Source organism: Carlito syrichta, unplaced genomic scaffold (assembly GCF_000164805.1).
Source record: "Carlito syrichta isolate Samal-C Ts95f unplaced genomic scaffold, Tarsius_syrichta-2.0.1 Scaffold303116, whole genome shotgun sequence".
NCBI classification, from domain to species: domain Eukaryota; kingdom Metazoa; phylum Chordata; class Mammalia; order Primates; family Tarsiidae; genus Carlito; species Carlito syrichta.
This window is the reverse complement of record NW_007247212.1, coordinates 124406-148730: the sequence shown is the minus strand read 5'-3', so window position 1 is coordinate 148730 and position 24325 is coordinate 124406. Positions and strand designations below refer to the sequence as shown.

At 57.5% G+C, this 24325-nt stretch overlaps 1 protein-coding gene across 4 annotated transcripts in view; it reads right to left on the bottom strand.

Annotated features, from left to right (window-relative positions):
• Nucleotides 1–24325, bottom strand: part of SEPT9 (septin 9) — a 113266-nt gene that overhangs the window by 1069 nt on the left and 87872 nt on the right. For all 4 annotated transcript variants that reach the window (XM_008057746.1, XM_021712182.1, XM_008057748.1 and 1 more), the window contains 8 exons: nt 11879–12070; nt 9507–9635; nt 9033–9114; nt 8520–8657; nt 6566–6683; nt 5531–5626; nt 5156–5252; nt 190–241 (listed from right to left, as the gene is read on the bottom strand). In XM_008057746.1, the coding sequence (XP_008055937.1) occupies nt 190–241; nt 5156–5252; nt 5531–5626; nt 6566–6683; nt 8520–8657; nt 9033–9114; nt 9507–9635; nt 11879–12070 (904 nt within the window). The remainder of the gene's footprint in view (nt 1–189; nt 242–5155; nt 5253–5530; nt 5627–6565; nt 6684–8519; nt 8658–9032; nt 9115–9506; nt 9636–11878; nt 12071–24325) is intronic.

Genomic DNA, 24325 nt, shown 5'->3' with positions numbered 1-24325 from the left:
CGGGCTGAAAAGGATTTCACCCCTTCATTTCCAACGGGCTTCCGGGATCTTCCCGAGACAGGGCGGGCAGGTGGAAGGATGTGTCTGCCTGCCAGCGCCTCAGCCCTGCAACGACCTCCCACGCCTGCTGTAGGGGGGGGTGAGGGGAGGGACAAAGGCTGTTCGCCCCACCTCCAGCCGCTGTCTCACCTGATGAGAAGGTCCCGCAGGTAGGCAAACTCACAGTGTGTGGTGTTTTCAACTGAGGAGAGGAGACAGAAGGGGCTTTAGTGCCTTGGCGGGGAGGCCCCTCCCAGGCCCCACCTTTCCGCTCCCACACAGCAATGCCAGTGCCAAGAGCAGCTTCCGAGGGCCGTCCCCTGGGCAGGCGCACAGGCGAGGCAGGGGAGTCACCTGCTCTATGGGTGAGTGCTGGGCACCTGGGAGGCACCTGGCACTGCTCAGTCCTGGGGACACCGGGGTGGCTGGACAGACCAGCTCTTGCTTCCCAGGAGGCTCTGGGCCAGCAGGGAGACGGCGCAGTGGCCAGCCAAGACGGGAGTATGGGAGAAAAGCCACACTTGAGGACAGCAGGGCAGGAGGGCCCCTGCGCCCCTGGGGTGACTAGGGAGGACTCCCGGGAGGAGGAGGCCATCCCAGCAGAGGCCTGAAAACAGGTCGGTGGGACTGCCAGGAATGGGATGAGGCGGGAATCGGAGTGGAAGTTTCATCTTATGCATTTACTTTTTTGGAGCTGAGGTCTCACTCTGTCCCCAGGCTGGAGTGCAGGGGCACGATCACAGTTCACCATAGCACTGACCTCCTGGGCTCAGGCAATCCTCCTGCCTCAGCCCCCTGAGTAGTTGGGACTACAGATACAGGTCACCATGCCTGGCCAGTTTTTTGATTTTTTTTTTTTGTAGAGGCAAGGTCTTGCTATGTTGCCCAGGCTGGTCACAGACTCCTGGGCCCCAGCGATCCTACCACCTTGGCCTCCCAAAGTGCTGGGAATTATAGGCGTGAGCCACCGCACGTGGCCAGAACTGGAATTTTTTTTTTTTTTTTAGTTGGAGTCTCCCTCTGTCACTCAGACTGGAGTACAGTAGCTGCTCCCGGCCACTGCAGCCTCGACCTGCTGGGCTCCGGCGATCCTTCCGCCTCAACCTTCCAAGTAGCTGAAACTACAGGCACGCGCTATCACGCCCAGCTAATTTTTGATTTATTGTAGAGATGAGGTCTCACCAAGTTGCCCAGGCGGGTCTCGAACCCATGGGCTCAGGCAATTCACTCACCTCGGCCTCCCAAAGTGGGGGATTACAGGCTGAGCCACCAAGCCCAGCCCAGAGCTGGAATTTTAAAGAAAACCAGTGGCCCGCTGAGTGTTATCCCGCACGGCCTCGCCCAACACACCTGTGCTCAGGAAACGTGCACAAAACATGTATGTACACTCATGGCTACCACTTGTAGCAAGAACCAGCAAAACCAAACACTGCTTAGGGACACACGCACAGCATAAAACACATGGCGCCCAAGAAGGTGACAAACACATGCTCAGGACAGTGGTCACTCCTGGAGGACACTAAGATAAGGTAGGGAGGAGTCCATAGGTGCCCACGGGCTGAGCTGGTGGCCATCCCAAACTGGTTATTATTTTTTTTAAGAGTCAGGGTCTCACTCTGTCACCAGGCTGGTGTGCAGTGGCACAATCACAGCTCACTGCAGCCTCAAACTCCTGGGCTCGCAGGATCCTCCTGCCTCAGCCTCCTGAGCAGTTGGGACTACAGGCACGTGCCACCACACCCGGCTAATTTTATTTTTATTTTTTGTAGAGACAGAAGTCTCATTATGTTACCCAGGCTGGTCTCAAACTCCTGGCCTCAAGCGAACCTCCCACCTCAGCCTCCCAAAGTGGTGGGATTATAGGAATGAGCTGCTGTGTCCAGCTTCAGAATGGTCATCTAATTGCTAACCTTCACAGCTTACATGTGAACACACGTTGCCTAGCGTGCATAATTGTTATAAAACAGAAGATCCTTTAATGGGGGAGGAGGGGCCATGAGTGACATCACAAGCAGGGCAGCCAGGCAGAGGTGGCAAATGAAAAGGCATCAGGGACTCTCCCGTGTACCGTTAAGCCAATCTCCACACTCCCTGCGAGACCTCTGCTACACTCCCTTCTCCTGTCATCCTAAGAAATGGGGCTCAGAGAAGGCAAGACACGTGCCTGTCGAGGCTCCACAGCTCACGGGGCCGGAACAGGATTTGGATCCCGTATGCTGGCTACAGGCTGTCCCATCCCGAAGCCATGTGGCTTATCTCCAAGTTAAAAGGCCTGGTTCGGGCTTGATAAGCCAGCAGGAAAGGTGGGGGCTGGGCTGGGCTGGGGCCAGGCAAAGGCACCCACCGAACTCAGCCCTTGAGTGCTCTTGTTTCTAGTCCAGCGGCCTCTTACCAGCTTTCTCTCCCAGGTCCCCACCCCTGCGGGGCTGCGTCCCCTCTAGGACCTTCTGCTGACTGACACGCACGCACGCACGCGTTTTTCATCTAAGTTTGAGAGTCAGTGAGAGCTGGGAGGAAGAACAGAGCCCTCAAGTCAGAGTCTGAGTGTGTGTTCTCTACTACCTGGCCAGAGCAAATAATTCCGGACCCTCAGTTTCCTGGTCCGTAAAATGGAGGCGATAATGGCACCCACTTCTCGAGGATGGGAGGACTAAATGGTATCCTTCCTCTTAGAATACTTGAGGTGGCTTCTGAGGATGGGAAGACCCTTCAAGACGGCACGCACCAGGTAGGAGGCGGGAACGAAGCAAAGCACTCAACCACATGGGCCGGGGGATCACCACCGGCCGGTGCTCAGGTCAGTTACCAACTCACGAGGTCCCTGATCTGGAAGTCCACTGGTGTTCTCACCGAAGGCTGCTGGGACGTGGGAACCGCTACCTCTCAACCGTCCTGACAGGTGCCAAGGGTCCCATTCTCCCAAGGGTCCACCCACAAGGCACAAGTCAGAGAGGAACAGGGACTGCCACCTCAAGCATTTCCCGAGTTTGTGAGGACTGCCCGCAGTGCCCAAGGTCGGCCACCAGGGGGCGGCAGAGACATGCCAATTGTTGGGTGGCCGGCCCCTCCCAAGTCCCTGCAGCCCTCCAAAGCCTGATTTCTTTGGGCAGAGGGAGACAGGAACTGGAAGAGGAGGTGGGGAGGGGAAGGAGCCCAGGGGAAGGCCTGACACTGCAGGCGGATACCGGAAAACACCCAGGCAGAGGCTGCCCCTGGCCCACAGGCTCCCACACCGTGGGCTCAGCGGGAGTGGGGGAGGGGAGGAGGACAGACCCCCCCCCAAGTCCTGAGGGCATGAACTCGGTTCTGGGACCCCCTGCGGGTCTTCAGCCTTGCTGACTTCCTATCTGTAAGGGAGCCGGGAGCTCCCAGCATTAAACGAGATAACCCAAGTCTAGTGAGACAGCAGTGGTCACTGTGACCAGTTTCTTAGAGCAACTGCTCCCCCAAAAGCTCCAGTGGTCTTTGGGCCACTCTCTCCACTTGCTAATATCTTCACACACTGCACCCACTTTGTGGATGGTGAAAAGCGAGCCCTGGAGGAGTGAGAGGCTTGCCTAAACTCACAGAGCAGGGCCTTCCTGCCAAGTGGCTCTCAAGAGACAGGCGCGGTGCGGTGGCTCATGCCTGCAATCCCAGCATTTTGGAAGGCCAAGGAGGGAGGATCATTTGAGCCCAAGAGTTCGAGACCATCCTGGGCAAGGTAGTGAGATTCTGTCTCTACAAAAAATGAAAAATTTAGCTGGGTGTGGTGGTGTGCACCCGTAGTCCCAGCTACTTGGGAGGCTGAGGAAGGAAAGTTGCCTGGTCCCCGGAGGTAGAGGCTGCAGGGAGCTGTAATCATGCCATTGCACTCCAGCCTGGGCCACAGCATGAGCCCCCAACTCAAAATATAGAGAGAGAGGGGAGGAGAAGCGGGGGGAGGAGTAGGCGGGAGAAAGAAAAGAAGGAAAGAGTGGCTTTCCCTCCTCACTTTGCTGTCTTCAGTCTCCATTCTATTGCAGAAGGAAGGAACAAAGACAGGATAATAAGCACCCAGGCCCGTCCCACTTGGGGTGTCATGCCGGTCGGGGCAGAATTGTGCCCCTGAGAAAACATACATCCAAGTCGTAGCCCTTGGTGCCTGTGACCTCACTTGGAAAAAGTCTTTGGAGATGAATTAAGTTCAGGATCTCCAGATGAGATCATCCATCCAGAGTGGGTCCTAAATCCAATGACAGGTGTCCTGGAGGGGGACAGCCCGGGCGCAGTGGCTCACGCCAGTAATCCCAGCACTTTGGGAGGACTGCCTGAGCCCAGTTCAAGGCCAGTCTGGGCAACAGCGGGACCTCAGATCTACAAAAAAATTTTTTAAAAAACTAGCCGGACATAGTGGTGCGCACGCACCTGTAGTCCCAGCTATTCAGTAGGCTGAGGCAGGATGAGTGCCTGAACCCTGGAGGTGCAGGCTGTGGTGAACTGTGATCATGACACTGTACTCCAGCCTGGGTGACAAAGTGAGACCTTGACTCACAAAGGAAAAAAAGAAAAAAATAGGGGGAGACACAGACACACAGGGAAGGTGGCCCTACGACAATGGCACAGGAATTAGGGTGACACATCCACAAGCCAAGGGATGCCAGAGATTTCCAGGAGCCACCAGAGGAGGGAGGCCCGGCAAAGATCCTCCCTCAGAGCCTCGGAGGAACCAACTCCAGAACACCGGGTCTTTGGACTTCCAGCTTCTGGGCTTGTGAGGACACATATAAGTTGTTATAAGTCCTCTAGACTGTACTAATCTGTTGCTGTAGCCACAGGACCCTGAGAGGTGGGTGTCCCAGGGACTCTGGCAGGGAGAAGGTTCGAGGGTGCACCTGGTTCTCAGAGCCGGACAGAGCTACAGTCTAGCCCTCTTCTATGCACAGAGAGGCTGGGCGATTTGCCCAGGGTCACACAGATGCCTTTGGAACTGCCAGCATCAGCACCGAGAACTTGGCCCCTTCCTAGCTCCCGCCTCCCTGGGAGACCCAGGGCGGAGGCTCCAGGACAAGCCCCTGGGCCCTCTCATCTTCCCATGGATAGAATGGGGGTGATCATCTTGCTAACCCGCCAGAAGCCCAGCAGCCGCTGTGCATACCTTCAATGGTACCCCACTTGGTCTTCCTCCCAAGGATCCTCTTGCCATTGACTTGGTACTCGTGGTCACTGCCCACCACGGCAAACGGGATCATCTCCTGGGGAAGGAGCAGGGGCACGGGCACGGGCACGGGTGCCGGTCACGCATGTGTGGGCGGGCCAGTCCCTCCCCGGGGCCCTTGGGAGCAGCTGCCCTGAGCCCAGGACCCCCAGAACTAAAAGCCTCCGAGAGAGCCGGGTGTGGACCCTGAGCTCCAGCCCCTCTCCGCCCAGAGAATACATGTTCATGGCTCAAGGCCATCCGGCCGCCTCCCCTAAACCCTCAGACAGGGCAGGAGCCACCCCCCACCCTGCCACATCCTGCCGTGGGACTCACCCGGAACTTCTCATTCACCAGCCGATCTTCCGAGTCCTCATCAAACTCCTTCTGGGGGTACACATCGATGCCGTTGGACAGCAGGTCTGCGGTGATCTGGAGTCGGGAGGGCATATGTGGGCACATCCCTGCAGCAAGCTGTGCCCACCCGCCGGCATCTGCCCACCGCTCGAGCTGCCCCAGGCTCAGGGTCAAGGGCGGCCTCCAGGGCTGTGACCCTGACGCTCTCCAACTCCTGTGCCCCTAGGGCAGGAGGGGCTGCTGCAGTGCCACCAGCCCTAGAAACCCTCTTCCAGCATGGGTCCCTCCTGCAGCCCAGCGGTGCCCTGATAGCTCCCTGCCGCACCAGGTGTTCAATGGCCACGGCCAGCATGCCTGCCCCAGCAGACCCAAGCCCAGGCTCCAGGCTTCTCGTTTCTTTGCACCCACTGCGAGGTGACCCATCCTCCCCCGAGCATGCTGGGAAAATCTCGATGCCCTGCCCCAGGTGGAAGGCCCAGGTTGGAGTACATTAGCGGCAGACGCTGTGCCAAGGCCCAGGCACCGTGGTTTCTAAGTCCTCCAGGAGGACTGACCTGCCGCCCGCTAGGAGGTGGGGGCCCAGGGACTGCCCCCCTGCTCGACACCCCCCCACCCCACCGGCCGGAGCCTTGGATCATGGCAGAGAAGGAAGCAGTAGACACTTGTCCCCATGCAGACTGTCCCCTTTGTCCATCTAATAAAAGCCAAGCAGGTTGTGTCCGATGGGCCCTCCATGGCCTCAGTCCCTGGATGTGAGATCTGTCAACTGTCGGGTCCCTGTCTTTTCCAAACCCCAGACCTTGAGCCTCAGAGACTTTGCTTGAGAATGGGCCCCTCACAATGCTGCTTCTGAGGACAGAGGGAGGTGGACAGCCCCCAGCAGCCACCCAGGACAGGGACTCTCCCCAGGCTGGCCACCCGCTGTGAAAAGTGACCAGATGTACCCCAGCCACCTGGCCCCTGCCAGGCCTGCAGCTTTTCCAGGCTGCCCCATGGGGCCAGGGGGAGGCCTACCCGCTGCTTGAAGTAGACCCTCTCCTCCAGGGTCAGTGTGTCGGCCTTGGCAATGACTGGGACGATGTTCACCACCTTGCTCAGGCGCTTCATGAACTCAATGTCCAGGGGCCTGAGGCTGAGACAGATGGGGCAAGTGAGACTCGGCTCCAGGAATGAGGGACGGCCACCACTTCGCAGGCCAAGGAGAAGGCTCTCGAGTGCCAGGTCTGGGCTCACGGGAGGGTCCCTGCTGGCAAGGACAAGGTCCGGCCACACCACGAGTGCAGGGCGGGGAAGGAGAAGACGTGCCCCAGCACAAGCAGTACCACTGAGCTGGGCAGGTGGGCAGGGGCGGCTGTGGGTTCCCGAGTCCCAAATGCCCCCCGACGAGTCCACACAGAGGGCTGTCATGGGCCCACATGGCCATCCTGCTGTGGGCCTTCGGGAAGGCAGAGGCAGGAGACATGGAAGCCAATGCCCATTGTCCTGTGACAGACTGGCCTCTCCCCTTGACCATTAGGCTCTGTGAGCCTGTGGTCTGGCAGGCGGAAAGGTGAGGGGGATGGGGCTGGCAGGACCCTAGGACGGGTGGTTTCAACTTCCCACTGGAGTGGGGCTTCCGCCACAGTGAGAGAAATCAGTCGCAGACACAGCCAGGGCAGAGCCAGGCTCCACAAGAAGTTTAAGCAAAGGTGGTCATCAAGAGCCACCATTGTCCCACAGGGCTGGACACCAGGGATGGGACCTGGGAACCATGCCCAGCGGGGGTCCCACCCAGAGGGCTGGCACTTCATCGGTGGTCTCAGCCAAGGCCAAGCTGCTGCAGGACCCCCGACAAGCCACTCAGCCCAGGGGGGCAGATGTCTGGCTCACAGAAAGCCTCATCCGGCCCTGTGGGCAGATCCCCACCCAGAAGCCTGCCAGTGAGAGACCTCTGCCCCTAAATGGGCTCCTGCTGGCCCATGGGGATGACACCGGAGCGGGTTTGGGGCTCAGGCTTTCTCATGAAGACCCCTGGTTGAGGTTTGCTGCCTGCTGGCTGGGTTCCTTCCTGTACCTGGTGCCCCGAGGTCTGATTCCCCCCCAACCTCTGGAAGGGCATCTGGACCAGGCAAGGAGAGCCAGACTCAGACTGTGGAGCCAGCCAGCAGCCTCCCGGACCCTGGCCATTTGGGCTCTGAGCCCCAGCTCTCCCTCTCCGTCCACCCCCAGGTGACGTACCACCTATGGCTGCCTCCCAGGCCCTGGGTCTGACTCCCCCCACCCACGACTCAGGGCAAGCCGCAGGGGGTCTGGTCGGGGGGTGGGGGGAGAGGCACCTGTGCATCGGGAGTTATGTGGAGTCCATGGGGAGCTGAGGACAGAAAGCTTGCCAGGCCATCAAGTGTCCACCTGCCAGGACATCCCTGACTTCCTGGCCTTGCTGACCTCGGGTGTAACTTCAGGTTGGGAGAAGACTGGAGGGAGGGAGGGCTTCCACCGAGGCCGCCCCGACAAACGGTGGCCCTTGTCCAGTCCCACAGGGGCCGGCCCTGGTCTCTGTGCTTCCCGTTAAGAATGCACCAAACCTTGCAAGGGTCCCATGAGGCAGGGCCCTGGCACAAGAGGGTCAGGCAAGTGCTAAGGGTCCTGGCTGGGGGGAGTCCCAGCACACTCAGCCAGAGCCCGGCTGCAGGCCTGGCCAGAGAAGGCAGCATGGGCTGAGACACAGAACACCGGGTTCTGAAACAGCTCTGGCCCTGCCTGGTCCTCAGTGACACCAGACATGAGCTGACAGGTGGCGGGGCTGGAAGCTACACAGCGCAGAGGTCAGAGTGAGACTCTAGGGACCCCTTAACAGCTGCTGACCAGGGCCCCGAGGGCCCCCTGCCCCGCCGTGCTTGGTAGGGGGCCAGATGACACTGCCTGCCTATCGCAAGAGCACGAAACCCAGGGCACCCCCATGAGGACATGGGATGCGGCCGGGACGTACGAGTGGCCAGTGGCCGGGATGAAGTAGAGGCAGCAGTGGACGCGCGTGTCCGGGATGCGCTTCTTCCGGTTGATGTTGACCTCTTCCTGCAGATACTTCTCATACTGGTCGTTGATGAACTTCATGATGGGCTGCCAGCTGCAAAGGGCACCCGGTGAGCCACAGACGGCCCCTCCTGCCCAAGCACGTGTCCTCCCACCCAGGACCCCCGGCTGGGGACAGCCCCACCGCCCGCGAGTCACTAGCTCCCAGGACTCGCAGCCCAACTCCCTGCCTTCCAGCCACTCGCTGGGGAGGTCTGGCTTTCTGAGCAGAGATCCCACAGCCTTATCCTAGAGCTCAAACTGGCCTCCCCGTGCTGACCTTGACCTGACCTCAACCTTGAAAGCGGGTGGGGAGAGCAGGACTCTCAGGGCATCTCTGCCCTGGCCCAGAATTCTCAGGCCCCCGAGGCAAATGGCTTCAGGGCCAAGCAGACCAGCCCTGCACCCCCAGGGCCAGGGAGCCCCTCACCAGTTCTCATTGTTGATGTGGTCCCCAAAGCCCGGCGTGTCGATCACCGTCAGCTTCATCCGGACGCCCTTTTCCTCGATGTCTGCACAGAACCAAAGCGCTCGGCTCAGAGGGAGACCGGGGACCTTCAGACACCCCATGCCTGACCAACCCCAGGACATCTGCTGGGGGCAGCAATGATCGCTGATGGGATGCTGGGAGTATGGTGATGGCGATCTCTAGCAAACAACCCCAGCAGAGGCTGGAGAGTGATCCTGGTTCCTGGCCTGTGAGTTTTGGTAGAAAACTGAGTTATCTGCGGGGGCTTCATGTGACAGAGCCCACAGGGGTCCAGAGCAGACTGACTCCTCACGGCTAGGACACTCCAGAGTCTTGGCCTGACTGGGGGGTCATGAGAGTCTCTGGCTCGAGGACCGGGGCACCCTCGCACCCACACTCCAGGGAGGAAGGGGCGTCCTCACCCACGCCACTGACCGTGTGTGATGGACTTGATCTCGATGGTCTTGGGGATGCGTTCCTCTGAAGTGGGCTGCACCGACTTCCGGCTAATCTTGGATTTGAAGAGGGTGTTGATCAAAGTGGACTTTCCCAAGCCACTCTGCCCTGGGGGAGAACAGCAGGCAGGTCAGCGGGCTCTTTAGAGGGGTCCCCTCCCGCCCAGGTTCCGTGGCTCCCTGGGTAATTCCGTGGTGCCTGGGCTGACACCCGGCGGCTCTCTTGCCAGGCAGACCATGTCCGAAGGCTTCACCCTCACAGTCTGGTGTCAAGTGACCTGGACACCCACACGGCCAGGCTCCGGTCCCAGGTAAGCCTCAGCCACAGAGGCCACTCCTGAGAAGGGACTGTCCGGGCACCCTCGGGCCTGGGGAGTGGGAATCCCTTGTGCTCCCTTGTGTCTTCCAGGACACGGTCTCCTGGGGGTGGGTTGAGGGCAGAGGCAGGCACTGGAGGAGCTCCCGGGACACACAAGTGACAATCGAGTGCAGCCTCAGGTGCTCAGGCTGCTCCTCCCTGACCCACTGGGGCCTCGGGAAAGTCATCCAACCTCACTGTGCCTCAGTTTCCTCATCAATAAGGTGGGATAAACAACCCTCCCCCCTGTGGAGCCTGTGTGAGCATCTGGTGGGCTCACACTTGTCACGTGGGGTCTGCGGTTACCAAGTGCCATTGGTGTTGGCCCAAAAGTGGGATCCAGTCTGGGAGGTGGTGTCAGGACTCTCTCTCTCACACACACACACACACACACACACACACAACTGCACAGACACACATACACACAGAACACGCACAACACAGCACACAACACATACAACTCTCATACACATACAATTCATACACAAACACAATGTCAGCCTCGGGGCCCACCGCTTTGCACTGCACAAAGCTGCCCTGGGCTGTGCCAGCAAGCATACTTAAAGAGAAAACTGCCTAAGTCACACCCTAGGTTAAGCTAACAACACCCTAAGTTACACCGACGTGCTGACTTGCTAACACTGTTCAAGGAAGAGCGTGGGCTCCCAGGACAGAGTGCTGGGAATCTCCCCTGCCTGGGCTATTCTGTAGCCTGAGGATGTGCCCATCCCCCTCTGCCCATCTGCCTGTGTCCTGGCCAAGTTCAGGCCAAGAGCAACATGGGTGTTCCCGCCATAGCACCTTAGATCAGGGAGAGGCCAAGTGGGATGTTTTAAAGTTTATCTCTGGGCCGGACTCGGTGGTTCAGCCTGTGATCCCAGCATTTTGGGAGGCCGAGGTGAGTGGATTGCCTGAGCCTGCGAGTTCAAGACCAGCCCAGGCAACTTGGCGAGACCTCGTCTCCACAGTACATTAAAAAAAAAATTAGCTAGGTGTGGTAGCGTGTGTCTGTAGTTCTGGATACTTAGAAGGCTGAGGTGGAAGGATCATCAGAGCCCACCAGGTCAAGGCTGCCATGGTCATGAGCATGCCACTGCCCTCCAACCTGGGCGACAGAGTGAGACTCCAACTCAAAAAACAAAACAAAACAAAAAAAACAGTCTCCAGCAGTCAGGTGTTTGTGGGTTTGTGCCCGCGGGGCTGGGCAGCAAGGAAGTGCCTGACCAGCAGAGGTCAGAGAGACAGGCCAAGACACCTTGCAGAGGAAGCCCCACCAGGCTCACCTGTGTTTAGGGTTAGAGCCTGTGGGGGGCACTTCTTCAGACACTCTGGCTGGCCTGTGGACTGAGCAGAGCACAGTCCTGGAGTCAAAATGGGAGCTCTGGTCTTCTCTGCCCCATGAGCCAGTGAGGCCCCTCAACCTTCCCTGGGCCTTGTTTCTACCTGGAAAATGGGGTGCCTCCTTCATGGGGCCCCTGTGAGAAATGGGACCCGAGAGGCTTCAGAAAAAAGTGAACCCCAGCCCGGCCCCGGCTGATCAATGACCTCCCTTGGTGAGGTCCAGCTCCCTGGCTCCCTGGGGGTGTTGAAGCCACAAGGCCCCACTTCCTGGGCGTGGAAGCGTCCAGCCAGGCCGGCTGGGTGCTGGGGGTCAGGCTGGAGCCATGAAGGGGAAGCTTTCGCAGGAATTCAACATACAAGGTGATGACCCTGGTCAGAGCGCTACCAGTCCCGAGGGCCTGCCAGGGCTGGCCCTGGGCTCACCCGGGTTATCTCGGGGGCTCTTCACGTGGGGGCAGAGGCCACTGAGAGCTGCCGGAGGTTGTGGCATCTCCTCCCAGGCACCTGTACGCACACACGACGGCACTGGCAATCTCCCCTTGAGGCCAGGACTGTTGCCCCGTTTTACAGAAGGGAAGACTGAGCCCGAGAGCTTGTGCGACTGGCCCTGGGTGCTGAGGCTGGCTGGTCCCGTGAGGGGTGGGGGGACTCACCAACCACCATGATGTTGAACTCAAAGCCCTGCTTCATGGCCTTTCGGCGCATCTGCTCCAGGATGGAGTCGATCCCCACATAGCCGAAGTCCACCGGGGCCTTCTCGTTGCGCGGCGCGGGTGCTGGCTTGAGCCCAGCGTCTCTGGGAGTGTCGGCCATGTCGCCCACACAGCTAGGAGCCGCCTCAGTGGCTGGAGAGGGAAGAGCGGAGGATGAGACAGTGGCAGGGCTCACGCAGGCGTTTGCAAAACACGGACATTGTCAGGCGGCTCTGACCGACATCCCCATTCCAAGATGGGGAAACTGAGGTTCAGAGAGACTAACAAACTGCCCAGGAGACCCCTGCAGAATGCCCTAGAGCAGAAGCCCCTGGCCCCAGTGTCATCTAAAGGCCACTGTCCTGCAGCCACTCTGCTTCTCCTGCAAAGCCCCACCCTGACTCCCAACTCAGCCGTGTTTCTTAATCTCTATCAGCTGTGCCAATCTAGCTCTCCCCACCCCCACCCCCGGGTTCAGGGCAGGGCTGACCCCTGAATCTCTCTCTCTGCTCAGGCGGGGTGGTGAGCGCTTGGTCCTGGCCTCCATGCTGCCTTGGCCACCCAGCTGGATCTCTCCCTCTCCTGCACCCCTGGCTCAGGTAAACCGCAACATCTGCTGCAGTGTGAAGTCCTCAGAGGCCCACGGGGGAGCTGAGACACCAAGGAGGAGCAGTCCTGTATTTGCCTTCCGAAGGGAGGGATGGAACCAGCACCGGGTCCCTCCTATGACGCCTGACTGCTGGGCCCCACACCTGCAGGCAAGGAGGACGAGCAGGTGCAGCTAAACTGCTCCAAGTAATTCAAGCTTCTTCCACCTGTAGGTGAGAAGTGAGCGCCTTCCTCTCTTTTATTCTCTTTTTTTTTTTTTGAGTTGGACTCTCACTCCATCACCCAGGTTGGAGGGCAGTAGCACGTTCACAGCCACCCCAGTGTCAACCTGCTGGGCTCTGGCGATCCTTCCACCTCAGCCTTCCAAGTAGCCAGAACTACGGGTGCACGCTACCACGCCTGCCTGATTTTTTATTTTTTATTTTTATTTTTTATTGTAGGACAAGTTTATTTTTTATCGCAGCCCAAGTTGCCCAGGCTGGTTTGGAACCCGTGGGCTCAGGCAATCCACTTGCCTCGGCCTCCCAAAGTGCTGGGATTACAGGCTGAGCCACCAAGCTGGGCTGAGCCTTCCTCCTTTCCAGGCCCCTCCCCTGACTGCCCTGAGGAATCTACAGGTGAGTCAGAGACCTGGGGTGGGGGGAGGACACCCAGAAGGCACCTGCTGGGGACCCAGGTACCCCCACCCAGTGGGGTACTCAAGCCACCCAGGAGGGTGCTGGTTCCCAGCAGGGTCTGGCTGGCACGCACTCCCAGACACGCCAAATCCACAGTGTGACGGCACAGACACACCCCGAACACAGAGGCGGCCAGTCCTAGAGTCCCCGCGAGTTGGAGCTGTCCCCTGCCAGCCCTCAGCTCCCCACTCTGGCGAGTCTAGGCTCTTCCCGCCCCTGTGCCCTCCAAGAAGGACACTCTGGTGGATCTTGCCTCCCAGGGAGGATCCGGCCTCATGGGGGACTCGGAGCTCTCGCATGGAGCTCAAAGGCAGGGACCACACAGTGTGTTCCAATGCTTCCTCCTCCGGGAGGGGTGGCTGATCTCTGGGATGAGCCGGAGGAGGCAGCCACAGGGGAGCAGACCCTTGTGGCAGCCAGGGCGTGGGCAGCCTTCACAGACCAGCCTGCTGCCCCGCCTCACCAGGCCTGGGGAGCAGTGGAAGACAGGCTCCCAGGCCGCAAGGGCCCCCTCGCCTTCAGGCTGTGCTATGGTTCCACTGCCCTCCACTTCCTGGGGCAACACCAGACTCAGGAAGCGCTCACCGAGCCCACCCGCCTGAGCCCCAGTCCCCAGCTGGCTCCAGCCCTCTTTATGCTGTTACTGGAGTATCGGAGGAGGGGGTGGGAGGATGCTCCCTCCGCCCTCTTCCCCTCCTCACCCCCACCCCCAGGCCTTAGGCAGGGCAGGAGGTGAAAAAGGAAAAGATGGACTTTGTAAGCCAGAAACTGGGGGTGGCTGGTTTTTAGCCTGATTCCTGCATCAGGGCCTCCACGACCGTTTTCTCAGCGTCCACAGGGCATAAGAATTCCTACTTCATGGAATCGGGGAACAGCGGAACGATATAACTTGCATATAAAATTGCCAGGAATCGCCAGCGGGGCCCACAAACCTTCACTCCCGACAACGGTAACCAAAGGCAGGCCCCCTGTTGCCAGGGGCTCCCTTCCTGGCCTGGCGGCGACACGCCTACCCGCGCCCCTGCCCCCATCCCCACCCCAGCCAGGCGGGAAACAGCTTGCAAGGCTTCGAGGCATTTGCTTCTGCTCCCCCTTCAGAAATATTCTCCCCTGGGCTTCCAGCATCTTTAAATAAACAAAGACGCAGCGCTGCATCTGGCCCCAGAACATGTGGCTTGGGGGCCCGCTTCCTGGAGCCAGACGTGGGGCCCTGCCTTGTGCCGCTGCAGTTCAGCCCCGGCCCACGTGACCAAAATTGCTTCCATCTGTCTGTGGGTCTGGAGCCATTCCGCCCAGGACTGGGGCCAGCCCCGCCCCCTCCCCCAGCAGGACCCAGGGGGAGGCGCTGCCCCCTGAACTCTCCCTTAATGCCCCAGCGGGCCCTGGAGCCCGGAGCCGGTAAGGTTCGGGCCTGGGCTCCAGCCAGGCCCCTCCACGGACACCACGCTCACTGCAGAAATTCAACCAAACCAAACATCCTGCCCACCAGGGGCCCTGTTTGAGAAATAATAATAAAAACAGACGAGCCCCATCCTTCCCACAGACTCGGAAGCTTCTGGCCCTCTGCACAGGTGAGGGCCATTCCTGCAAGCCCTCCCCAGGCCCTCCTTGCCTGCAGGCACAGAGAGCCCCGGCCCCTGTCTGGCGAGGAGGGCTTTGGGGTTTGCCCTCGGGACTCCCGTGGGGGATAAGAAGACACCATGCTCCCAGAAACACTTTAGTGAACTGAATCCCTGTTCTCCAGAGAGTCACTCAGGACCTGGTCCCAGGACCCCGGGGTGCTCAGATTGGCGAGATGGGATGGTAATGAGGACATCCATCACTGTCACGATGGTCATGTCCTGGCCCTGTGCTGTCCAGTATGGCAGGCCATATGCAACTTTTCCTTTTAGCGGTGGTAAAATTACTATCTTAACTTTTTTTTTTTTTTTAGGGATAAGGTCTTGTACTGTCTTGCCCAGGCTGAAGTGCAGTGGTACGATCATAGCTCACTGCAAGCCTCAAACTCCTGGGTTCAAGGGATCCTCCTGCCTCAGCCTCCCAAGCAGTTGGAACTTCAAGGGCATACCACCACTCCCAGCTAAGGTTGTTTTAATTCATTAATTTATTTTTGGGTAGAGATAGAGGTCTCACAATGTTACTCAGGTTGGTCTTGAACTTCTGGCCTCAAGCAATCCTCCCACCTTGGCCTCCCAAAACACTGGGATTACGGGCATGAGCCACCGTGCCCAGCCTTAATCATTTTTAAGTGTACAGTTCAGTATCATTAAGAATATTCTCACCAATCGCCAGCACTTTTTCATCTTGCAAAACTGAAACTCTGTACTCATTAGGCAACTCTCCATCTTCCCTCCACCCTGCCCCTGGTGACTTCCATTTTGCTTTCTGTCTTTATGAATCTGACCACTCTAGGAACCTCACTTGAGTGGGGTCATACAGTATTTGTCTTTGTGTGTCTGGCTTATTTCACTTAAAATGTCCTCAAGTCTCATCCACACTGTAGCACGTGCCAGGATTTCCTTCCTTTTTAGGGCTGAATAATATTCCTTGTATGTATGTGCCACATTTTATTCACCCATTCACCTGTCCATGGACATGTGGGCTGTTTCCACCTGCCAGCTCCTGTCAGTGATGTGACTATGAACGTGGGTGTGAACATCTCTTTATCTCTAAGACCCTGCTTTCTCTTCTTTAGAATATATACCCAGAAACGAAATTGCTGGGTCATCTAGGAGTTCTATTTTTAGTTTTTGGAGGAATTGCCAAAGCGTGTTCACATATGACTTCTGAGCACTTGAAACAGAGCTAGTCCAACTAAGGAATTGACTTTTTATTCCATTTTTATTAATTTCAATCTAAATAGCTACATGTAGTCAACGGCAATACCGGACAGTGCAGAATCCGAGCCCAACCTACTCTTTCCTGATGAGGAAACCGAGCCCCACAGAATAATTATTTTCTGAAATGCCATCGGAGGTGGCCAGGTCAACACGAGACCCTCACTGAACTGACTAACCCTGAAATTTCACATTCACGTGTGTGATGTGTGGTTAGTGTCTGTGTCCCCCAAACAGGTTGTGCGTTCCAGTGAGGGCAGCAGATGACCTGCTAGGATCCCCACTGCATCTCCAGAGGTCTCTGCATGGAAGGGACACTCCACAGATACCCGTGGACTGGATAGCTTGGTGAAATCACATGGTGGCATGTCACTGCTGACCAAGGACGTGCTGCTGCAGAGCTTGGTGGATTCTGGAACTGACCGAATGGCCTGGCAGGTCTCCTCTTGGGCTGGGAGTGACTGTCCTCTCCATGCTGACCCCTGCTTACCTGACGGGCCGAGAAGTACATCTGGTCTACCAACTGAGATGTGCAGAAAGTGCAGGTTAGAATGGGGAGGCCACGGTGTCGCCCCCAAGGTTCTGTAGCCTGGCTGGATGGGAGAAGTGGGGGCCTGGGACATGAGCTGAATATCCTTGCCCCAGGGATCCCCAGGTTCACCCACAGCACATCCACGGGGATGGTCAGACTCCCGTCCACAGGAGATGCTGCCAGACCAGCCTGCTCCGACCCCCGCTCATCTGAGTCCAATCCACCTGGCACAGTGACTTCTGCCCAGGGCTGGGGCCTCATCCATGGCCCTGTCACTAGAATTTTTGTTCTGCACCCAAACTTCATCAAATACTATTAATAAGAAAAGGAGGCTCTTAACAGAAAAATGAGAGGTTCCGTGTTTATATCCAAAGCGACTCTCACTACACCCTCGTCAGGGAGTAGAGCCAAAAAAACCAAAAACCAAAAAACCCGCATTTTTTAAAAGTGGAAAACTTGAGCTCAGAGAAGTTATATAACTTTTTCCAAGGTCACACAGCACTGCCTGCCTCTTTTCACTGCTCCTGGCTGCCCTGAGTCATGCCTCGGAGAGATGATCTGGAAGGATGGCTTCCCCCTTCCTGGACGACAGAGCAAACCGCCAAGCCCCAGCCTTCCCAGAGTCTGATTTGCTCTGGGGGCCACAGCCCTGGGACAATCTCACTACCGCTCCACAGAGTCACCCACTCTCCTTCCCAGACTCCCAGGACCAGGTGACATCACTGTCCATCACATCACCCACCTTCGTGGAAGAACAGCCCACATGACCAGCCTGAGGTGGCCGCTCACACTTCCTCCCAGCCTAATCATTCTTTTTATTGTGGCAAAATATACATAACATAAAATTCTGGCCACTTTAACTATGTATAAGTGTTCAACTCGGTGGCATTAAGGACATGCATGCTGGCGTGTAATCACCGCCACTACCCATTTCCAGAATGTTTTCAATATCCTAAAGAGAAACTCTGTGCCCATTAAACACCCCATCCTCCACCTCTGTTCTACCTTGGCTTTCTGAATCTGCCTGTTGTAGGAGTCTCCTCTCAGTGGAATCACGCAGTGTTTGTCCCTTTGTGACTTCCTTCACAGGGCACAGTGTCTTCGAGATGCATCCACCCTGTAGCACGTCTTAGAATTTCCTTCTATTTTAAGGTTGTTTCCACCTCTTGGCTGCTGTGGACATGGGTGTGCAAGTGTCTGACAGAGTCTCTGCTTTCCATTCTTTTGGGTACCCAGCCTGATTCTGTTTGGACAACCACTGACAGGTCATCTGACATCAAAGCACAGTGCGGAACTTCCTCTTGCCTCTGTGGCTGGAAGTCAGGGGTCCGGGCTCTGGTCCTAGCTCCAAGTGACCCTTCAGTATCCCTTCACCATGCTGTACCTGGACTGCCCACCTGGAAACAGGCCATGCCCACCTGGCTGCCCTCTCCACCCTCGCCCTGCAAGCTCCTTGAAGTCTGAGGCTGTGGCGTGCTCCAAGGCCTCCCCAATGCCTAGCCCAGCCCAGTGAGGCACACGTGGCAGCGACTCAAGAAATGTCTAAAACCTCCATCAACAGATGCACAAAATGTGGCACATTCACACGATGGAGTATTACTCAGCCACAGAAAGGAAGCACAGCACGTGCGACCACACGGATGAACTTTGAAGACGGGATGGCAAGTGAGAGAAGCCATACACAGAAAGCCACGCATTTCACGATTCCGTTTATATGAAGAGTCCAGAAGAGTCAAGTCTACAGAGAGAAAGCAGATGAGCAGCTGTCAGGGGCTGGGGGAGGGGGAGTGACTGTGCCATGAGTGCAGAGTTTCCTTTTTGGGTGATTGATTGTTCTGGAGTTAGGCAGAGGGGATGGTTATACAACCCTGTGAGTAAACGCCACAGAACTATGCATTCCAAATGGGTGAACCGTACGGTCTGAGAATCCTATCTCCACTAGGGAGGGAGGGGAGGGGGACATTTCAATGGAGCTGGATTGAAAAGAGCCCAGCCATGCCAGGAGTGCCCACCAATCGGCCTTACAGCCAGAGGACAGCTGAGGCTCAGATGCCAACACTTAGGCCTCAGGGCCCTGAGCTATGTTGCCAGGTGGTGCCCCAGGCATGCACCCTGTCTCCCAGCAAGGGTGTTTCTGGGGGTGACGGGAGGCGCCTGTGGCAGGAGACCTCGACAGCTTCTCTCTGCAGGTTCCCACTCTGAACCCAGGCCTTGTGCCTGGGCCCATCTGCCACTCTCTGGCAGGAGAACCCTCGTCACCCACAGGCTGGTGACAGCTGGTCGCCAGGCCGGTGATGGGCTGCCCCTACCTCTGCCTGTGAGACCTTCCCATCTGGGAGACCTGATCCCCCCAGGTACCTTTGGGGTCATCTTTTCTCCGGAGTTGACGGTGGGTCAGAAGTTGATGGTGGGAGCAAGGGGCTATGATCCGCGCAGGCCAGAGCCAGCACCATCTGGGGAGGTCTGCACCAAGTGACAAACCTTACCCCCACCCCAGGGCCTGCCAAGGATGACAGAATGGGATTGCTGTCTGTGGCTTGCTGGGGCGGGGGCTGTGGGATGACATTTGGCTGGGAGAAACCCCGAGAGGAGGCAGCCATTTGGGTACATTTTGGGGGCCCTTGGGCTCTTTCACAGCTTCAGGGCCAGACTTGACCTACGTGGCCAGGCGGCCGAGGGAGAGGGCTCAGCCCAGCGGGCTGGCGAGGCCTGACTTGGAAACCAACCCACAAGGGCCATCCTTCTCACTCCGCCCCTCCCTTTTGGTCTTGCTGCGTGTCCTGGAAACGTCCACACAAGTCCCATCAACCTTGCATGCCGAGGCGGCGCTGCAGGGGCAACGACCCCCGAGCCAGGAACACACACTCCCAGCTCCAGGGACAGCCACGGAGTACCCACGTGGCAGCCAGGCCTGCACCCCCAGGACAAATCTCTAGGGATAAAGTCAATGCCATTCCCCATCTCACTCCAATTCAACCTGCACACGGCTCTTAGGACTGGGACAGGGACGCCTGTATCTCCACATGCCTCGCTCAGTCACTGCCCATGGTGGCCAAGCAGAGTGCAAGGTTGTCACGCCCACAGAGGCCTGCAGGCCACCCAACAGGCCACGGGGAGCCAGGGTCACCAACAGATCCAGGTGGGTCACTCAGGTTGGCCAGTGTCGGGTTCCAGGGCAGAGTCCCACCCTGCCAGCCTTCTGGGCCTCTGTCCAGGAGAGAGCTGCTGGCATCTCCGGCTGGCATCCACCCCCTGGTGAAGCCCTTCTGTCCTCCACCCACCCCAGCCCAGGTTGTCCCTGCAGACGGACATTCCGCTTGCTGTGCTGTACAACGATGCACACAGGAGAGGAGCCTGGAGCTGTCCTCCATCCGCGGGGTCCCTGGAGTCCGACTGGGGGACTACCAGCCCTGTCTACAGCACTGCAGCCACCGGCCTCTAGAGCACCCAAGCCCATGCTGGAGCGTCAGGCCCCATGAGCAGCTGATGCTCCCTGCCCCTGCAAAGGGGCTTCTTAAAGGTCAGTGAGTCCCCAGGGGGACAGGGGAACCAGAGCTGTTCCATCCTTCCGTTCTCCCCGGCGGGTGCCTAAAAAGTCTGTTGGATCCCGCCATGCCCTGGCAGCAGAGCCCCTGCCTCCCCGCCCGCTCCCAGAGCCCGTGCTCTGAGTCCAACCCTCTCCCCACAGCGGTAACTGAATAATGACGAGTGTGGTTTCCTCTTACCACGACTTCCCCCCGCAGGATTGATGAAGCCAGACACCTCATCCATCACGCTCGCTCCTGTCTGCCTCGCTCAGAGCATGCCGGGCTCACGGCAGGTCCCGGTGAGAAGATTGTTGAATGAATGAATGGACAAAGGAAGGAACAATGCTAATCGCAACAGCCGATGTTTGCTGGGGGCTCACTCCATGCCAGGTGCTATTCTGAACGCTGTGCATGAACTAACTCATGGAGCCTCACAGCAACCCTGTCCCATTTCACAGATGAGGAAACTGGGGCCAACAGGGCTTTTGACACTCATAGTGGAATGGTACAGCCAGGATTTGACGCTGGGTGGGTGAATCCCCGAGGCCAGTGATTCCCCCCCCCCCCGCAAGGCAGGCTCCTTGAGCCCCATGGAAAGGCCAAAGAAATGTGGGTTCCCTGCAGCCAAAACCCAGAAAGTGTCAGATGTGGATGCAGCAGCTCAGCCCTGAGGCCTGGGGTTCCAGCCTCTCCCTGGGGAGTTGGAGGCAGAGCCCAGAGCTGGCAGGAGGAGATTGCACCCAGCAGCCTGGGAGGTTACTAGGGATCTTCCCAGCATTTAGGGACGCTGCAGCCCTATGGGGGTATTTTAATTTCCATAACCTCCGAGGAAAGGCACTTGTACCAGCTACTGGGCTCAGTGTCGGTGTCCCTACGGCTCTCCCAGGACACTGGCACTTAGCAGGCAAACCCCGGGGTCCCACAAGGAGGCAAAGCAACCCAGAGTCCCTGCCAAGGCTCTCAGATGGATTCACCAAAATGTCCATCCTCATCTGAAAACTGCATCTCCAGGAGGCCTCAAAGATGACTCTCCACTTCTCGTACGAATGAGTGGGTGGAGGGAGAAGCAGCAGCTAACCAGTCCAGGAAAGGCAGGTGAAGGAAAGAGAATGGGAAGGCAACAGAGCTGGAAACCAGAAACACATGCAGAGCTGGGTGGATCTCAGAGAAGGAATTCTTCTGGAACAAGACGGTAAAGAAATGGCTATACACAATAATGGCAGAAGATGATCCCAGGGCCCTAGTGGACCAGGACCACAATATTGGTTCATTTGACAAATGTTTACCGAGTGCCTACTACCTGTTAATAATAAAAAAGATGACATTACAGGCTTGAGAGCTGTCTGAATGGAAACAGTGGTGGCACACAGGGACGTGATGTTCACATACTCAAATGTTTATTAGCTAACACTTCCAGACAGATTCGAAGTAGTTTCTTACATATCAGAAACTCAGTCTGATACAGTGGTACAGGATTTTTGCATGCCGCAACCTGTTTTAGAAGCTGATGAAAAGGACTCTACCTAGAAAAGTACACAGTGGAGACAGATGCACACCCATATATATCTGGACAATTTGGAGGAGTCATCAAAGGACCCGTAGGTCTATGGATCCCAATTTAAAAAAAAAAACAACAAAAACGCAGTCCAGTGAGAATTTAGACTGTAATCGGGTTATCTCTGAATTGCCTTCAGTACCCCATGAACTTTCACGGACACAAAGAAGTTCTGGGTTCCATAGTAGAAGGGGGAGGAAATGTTAAAAATATTAAAGGTGGGAATTAGTGCCATAAGCAAAGGGAGGTATGGCCAGCTGGTGTCCATCCCAGAAGAATCAGAACTAGCAGGGGTGGGGGAAGCCGGCTGGTCACCATCCGGGATCCCAGGGGGTGGGCAGAGAGGAGGAGAACGCCATTCTCCGGGCTTTGAAAACAAGCTCTTTTCCGGATTACTCAAGTCGGCTCTTCCCTGAGCTGTGTTCCTATTAACCTACCCCAGCTACTACAAACACCCCATAAATGTCACAGAGGCCTTCCTGTTCTCTTCGCAAGATGGAAACACTGAATAGAAATGAACACATTTTGCAAATCTGTGCGGGCAGGGATGGAGGACGGAATTTTAAAAGTGCACGCAGCTCATCTAATTTGATAAGTAAGTCCAAATCGAATTACACTTCACACTTTGTCTGAGGCAGGAAGTGTCTCCTCCAAGTCTGGGTAGGGCCCGGGATGCCAGAAATCCGAGACTTTGCCCTCCTGCCCTGAAACTCCTTAGAAATCGGCACAATGGCTCCGCCTCGCCAGAGAGACAGGCATTGGCAAACGTGGAGAGCTGCATGTTTTCCCCCCCGCTGGAGCCCGGTTCCCAGACGAGCCCGGTTCCCAGACGAGCCCGGTTCCCAGACGTGGTTGAAACAAAACTGCAGTTTCACGGTTTCCATGCACGTGTTCTCTCCTTTTCAGGGAGAGGAAGGTGGAAGGGCCCACGAGGGACAGAGCGGTGGGGGGCTGGTCCCGTCGGGCCTCCTCCTCCATTCATCTGGGGGCCAAGGCGCCCCCAAGGCGGGGATGGGGGTGGGGACCCTCCTTTTACCACCAGCGCAGGCGCCTCTAGCTTCTCCCTCAAGCCCTGTAGAGCAAACTTCTCCTTTGTCGAGGAAGGAATCCGGAGAAGCCAGCACGGTTTCAATGGGCTCCCCCTCGGTCAAGTCAGATTTGGACAAAGTCCAAGGCTGGCCAGGCCGCCCGCCCTTTCTGGAAGGGGCCGCCTCTGCTTCTCCCTTGCAACCAGCCCCGCCCAGCCGGCCGAGCTCCAAGCCCAGGCGCCGAGGCCTATTGAGACATCAGTCTTCGGGCGAGCGAGCTCCAACTTGCACTGGCTCTTCACTTCCGAAAGAGCCGCTGCAGAACTCAGGCCGCTGCTGGGAAGGCAGTCCGCGGGGGAGCTCCCATGCTTCCTGTGTCGGGGGGTTATTTTTTGATTCGTTTTCCTCCACCCCCTTGCCTTGACACCCTGGAGCAGGTCCCCTGTGGAGGCAGGATCTGGGAATGTGTCCCCAGTACCTCCGCCAACCCCAGGGAAGCTACCGGCAGGAGCGGCCCCCTACCCTCAAGCGATCCTGAGATCCAGCCCAGAGCGGCCAGCCCTCCGGCCACGTCCAAAGCAGCCGGCCGACCACAGAGATTCCGACCACAGAGATTCCGTTAGTTCTTGGCCAATGTCTGCAAAGTTAAAAAGAGAAAGAAAAGTCCCTCCCCCATGGATGGGTGGACACCGGCCATCTGTTACAAGCTGGAATTTCCTCTTATCAGGGATGTCCCCCCAGGAGGGGGGCAGGGCCCAGCGCCCTCCTCACTCCTATCAGCAGGCTGTCAGCAGATGCACACCAGAGCTCCGTGGAGAAGCACGGAAGGGGCTGGGGGTCTGTTGTCCCCCCACTTATGAAATCATGTGAAATAACAAAATGTAGGCAAGGGTCTCTGGGGTGCAGCGGGGTGGCCCCCTGCCAGGAGCTAAGCAGAAAGAAGCTTTTCCCCAAAGATACTGAGAAGTTTCCTTCCCCTGTGCAGACCAGCTCAGGCCCCGGGTGCCCAGGTCCCTGGAGAGGGAAGGGGCTGCAGGCAGGGCGGGGAGGGGCAGGGGCACATTCCTGGGCCATTACGACCAGCCTGACCAAATGACTCCCGATGAGGGAGAAGGACATGGCATCCAACCGTCGGATGATGTCAGAGGGTCCGGGGAGGGGGGGAAGGGCGGAGTCGACATCCCCCATCCCCGGCCACCTCACCCCTTCCACATCCCCCCCTGCAGCACCCATGCTGGGTGGAGAGCAGAGACGGGGGTGGTTTTCTCCCCCTGCCCCCAGTCTGGTCTTCCTGCTCAGGAGGTGGGGGGCTGGGGAGGTGGAAGCAGTGGGCAGTGGGTTCGTGTCTCCTTCGGTTTAACTTTGCAGGCAGCCCACCAGGACTGCACCCACCTCACAGCAGGGATGCTCAGAACCCTGCAAGTCTGGAAGAAAGACCCTTGCCCCACGCTCCCTCCAGCACCCTGCTCTCCCATGGGACCCAATCAATGGAGTGGATAAGCTGAAGAAAGGCCTCGTGAAAGCTTATGGTGCATTTTCCTGGTGCACAACGCAGTAACTTGAGATGCTCTCTGAAGTGAGGATGGGAGGGTTGGGTGGGGTAGGTAAACGGGTGAGTGAATGGATGGGTGGGTGGGTGAGTA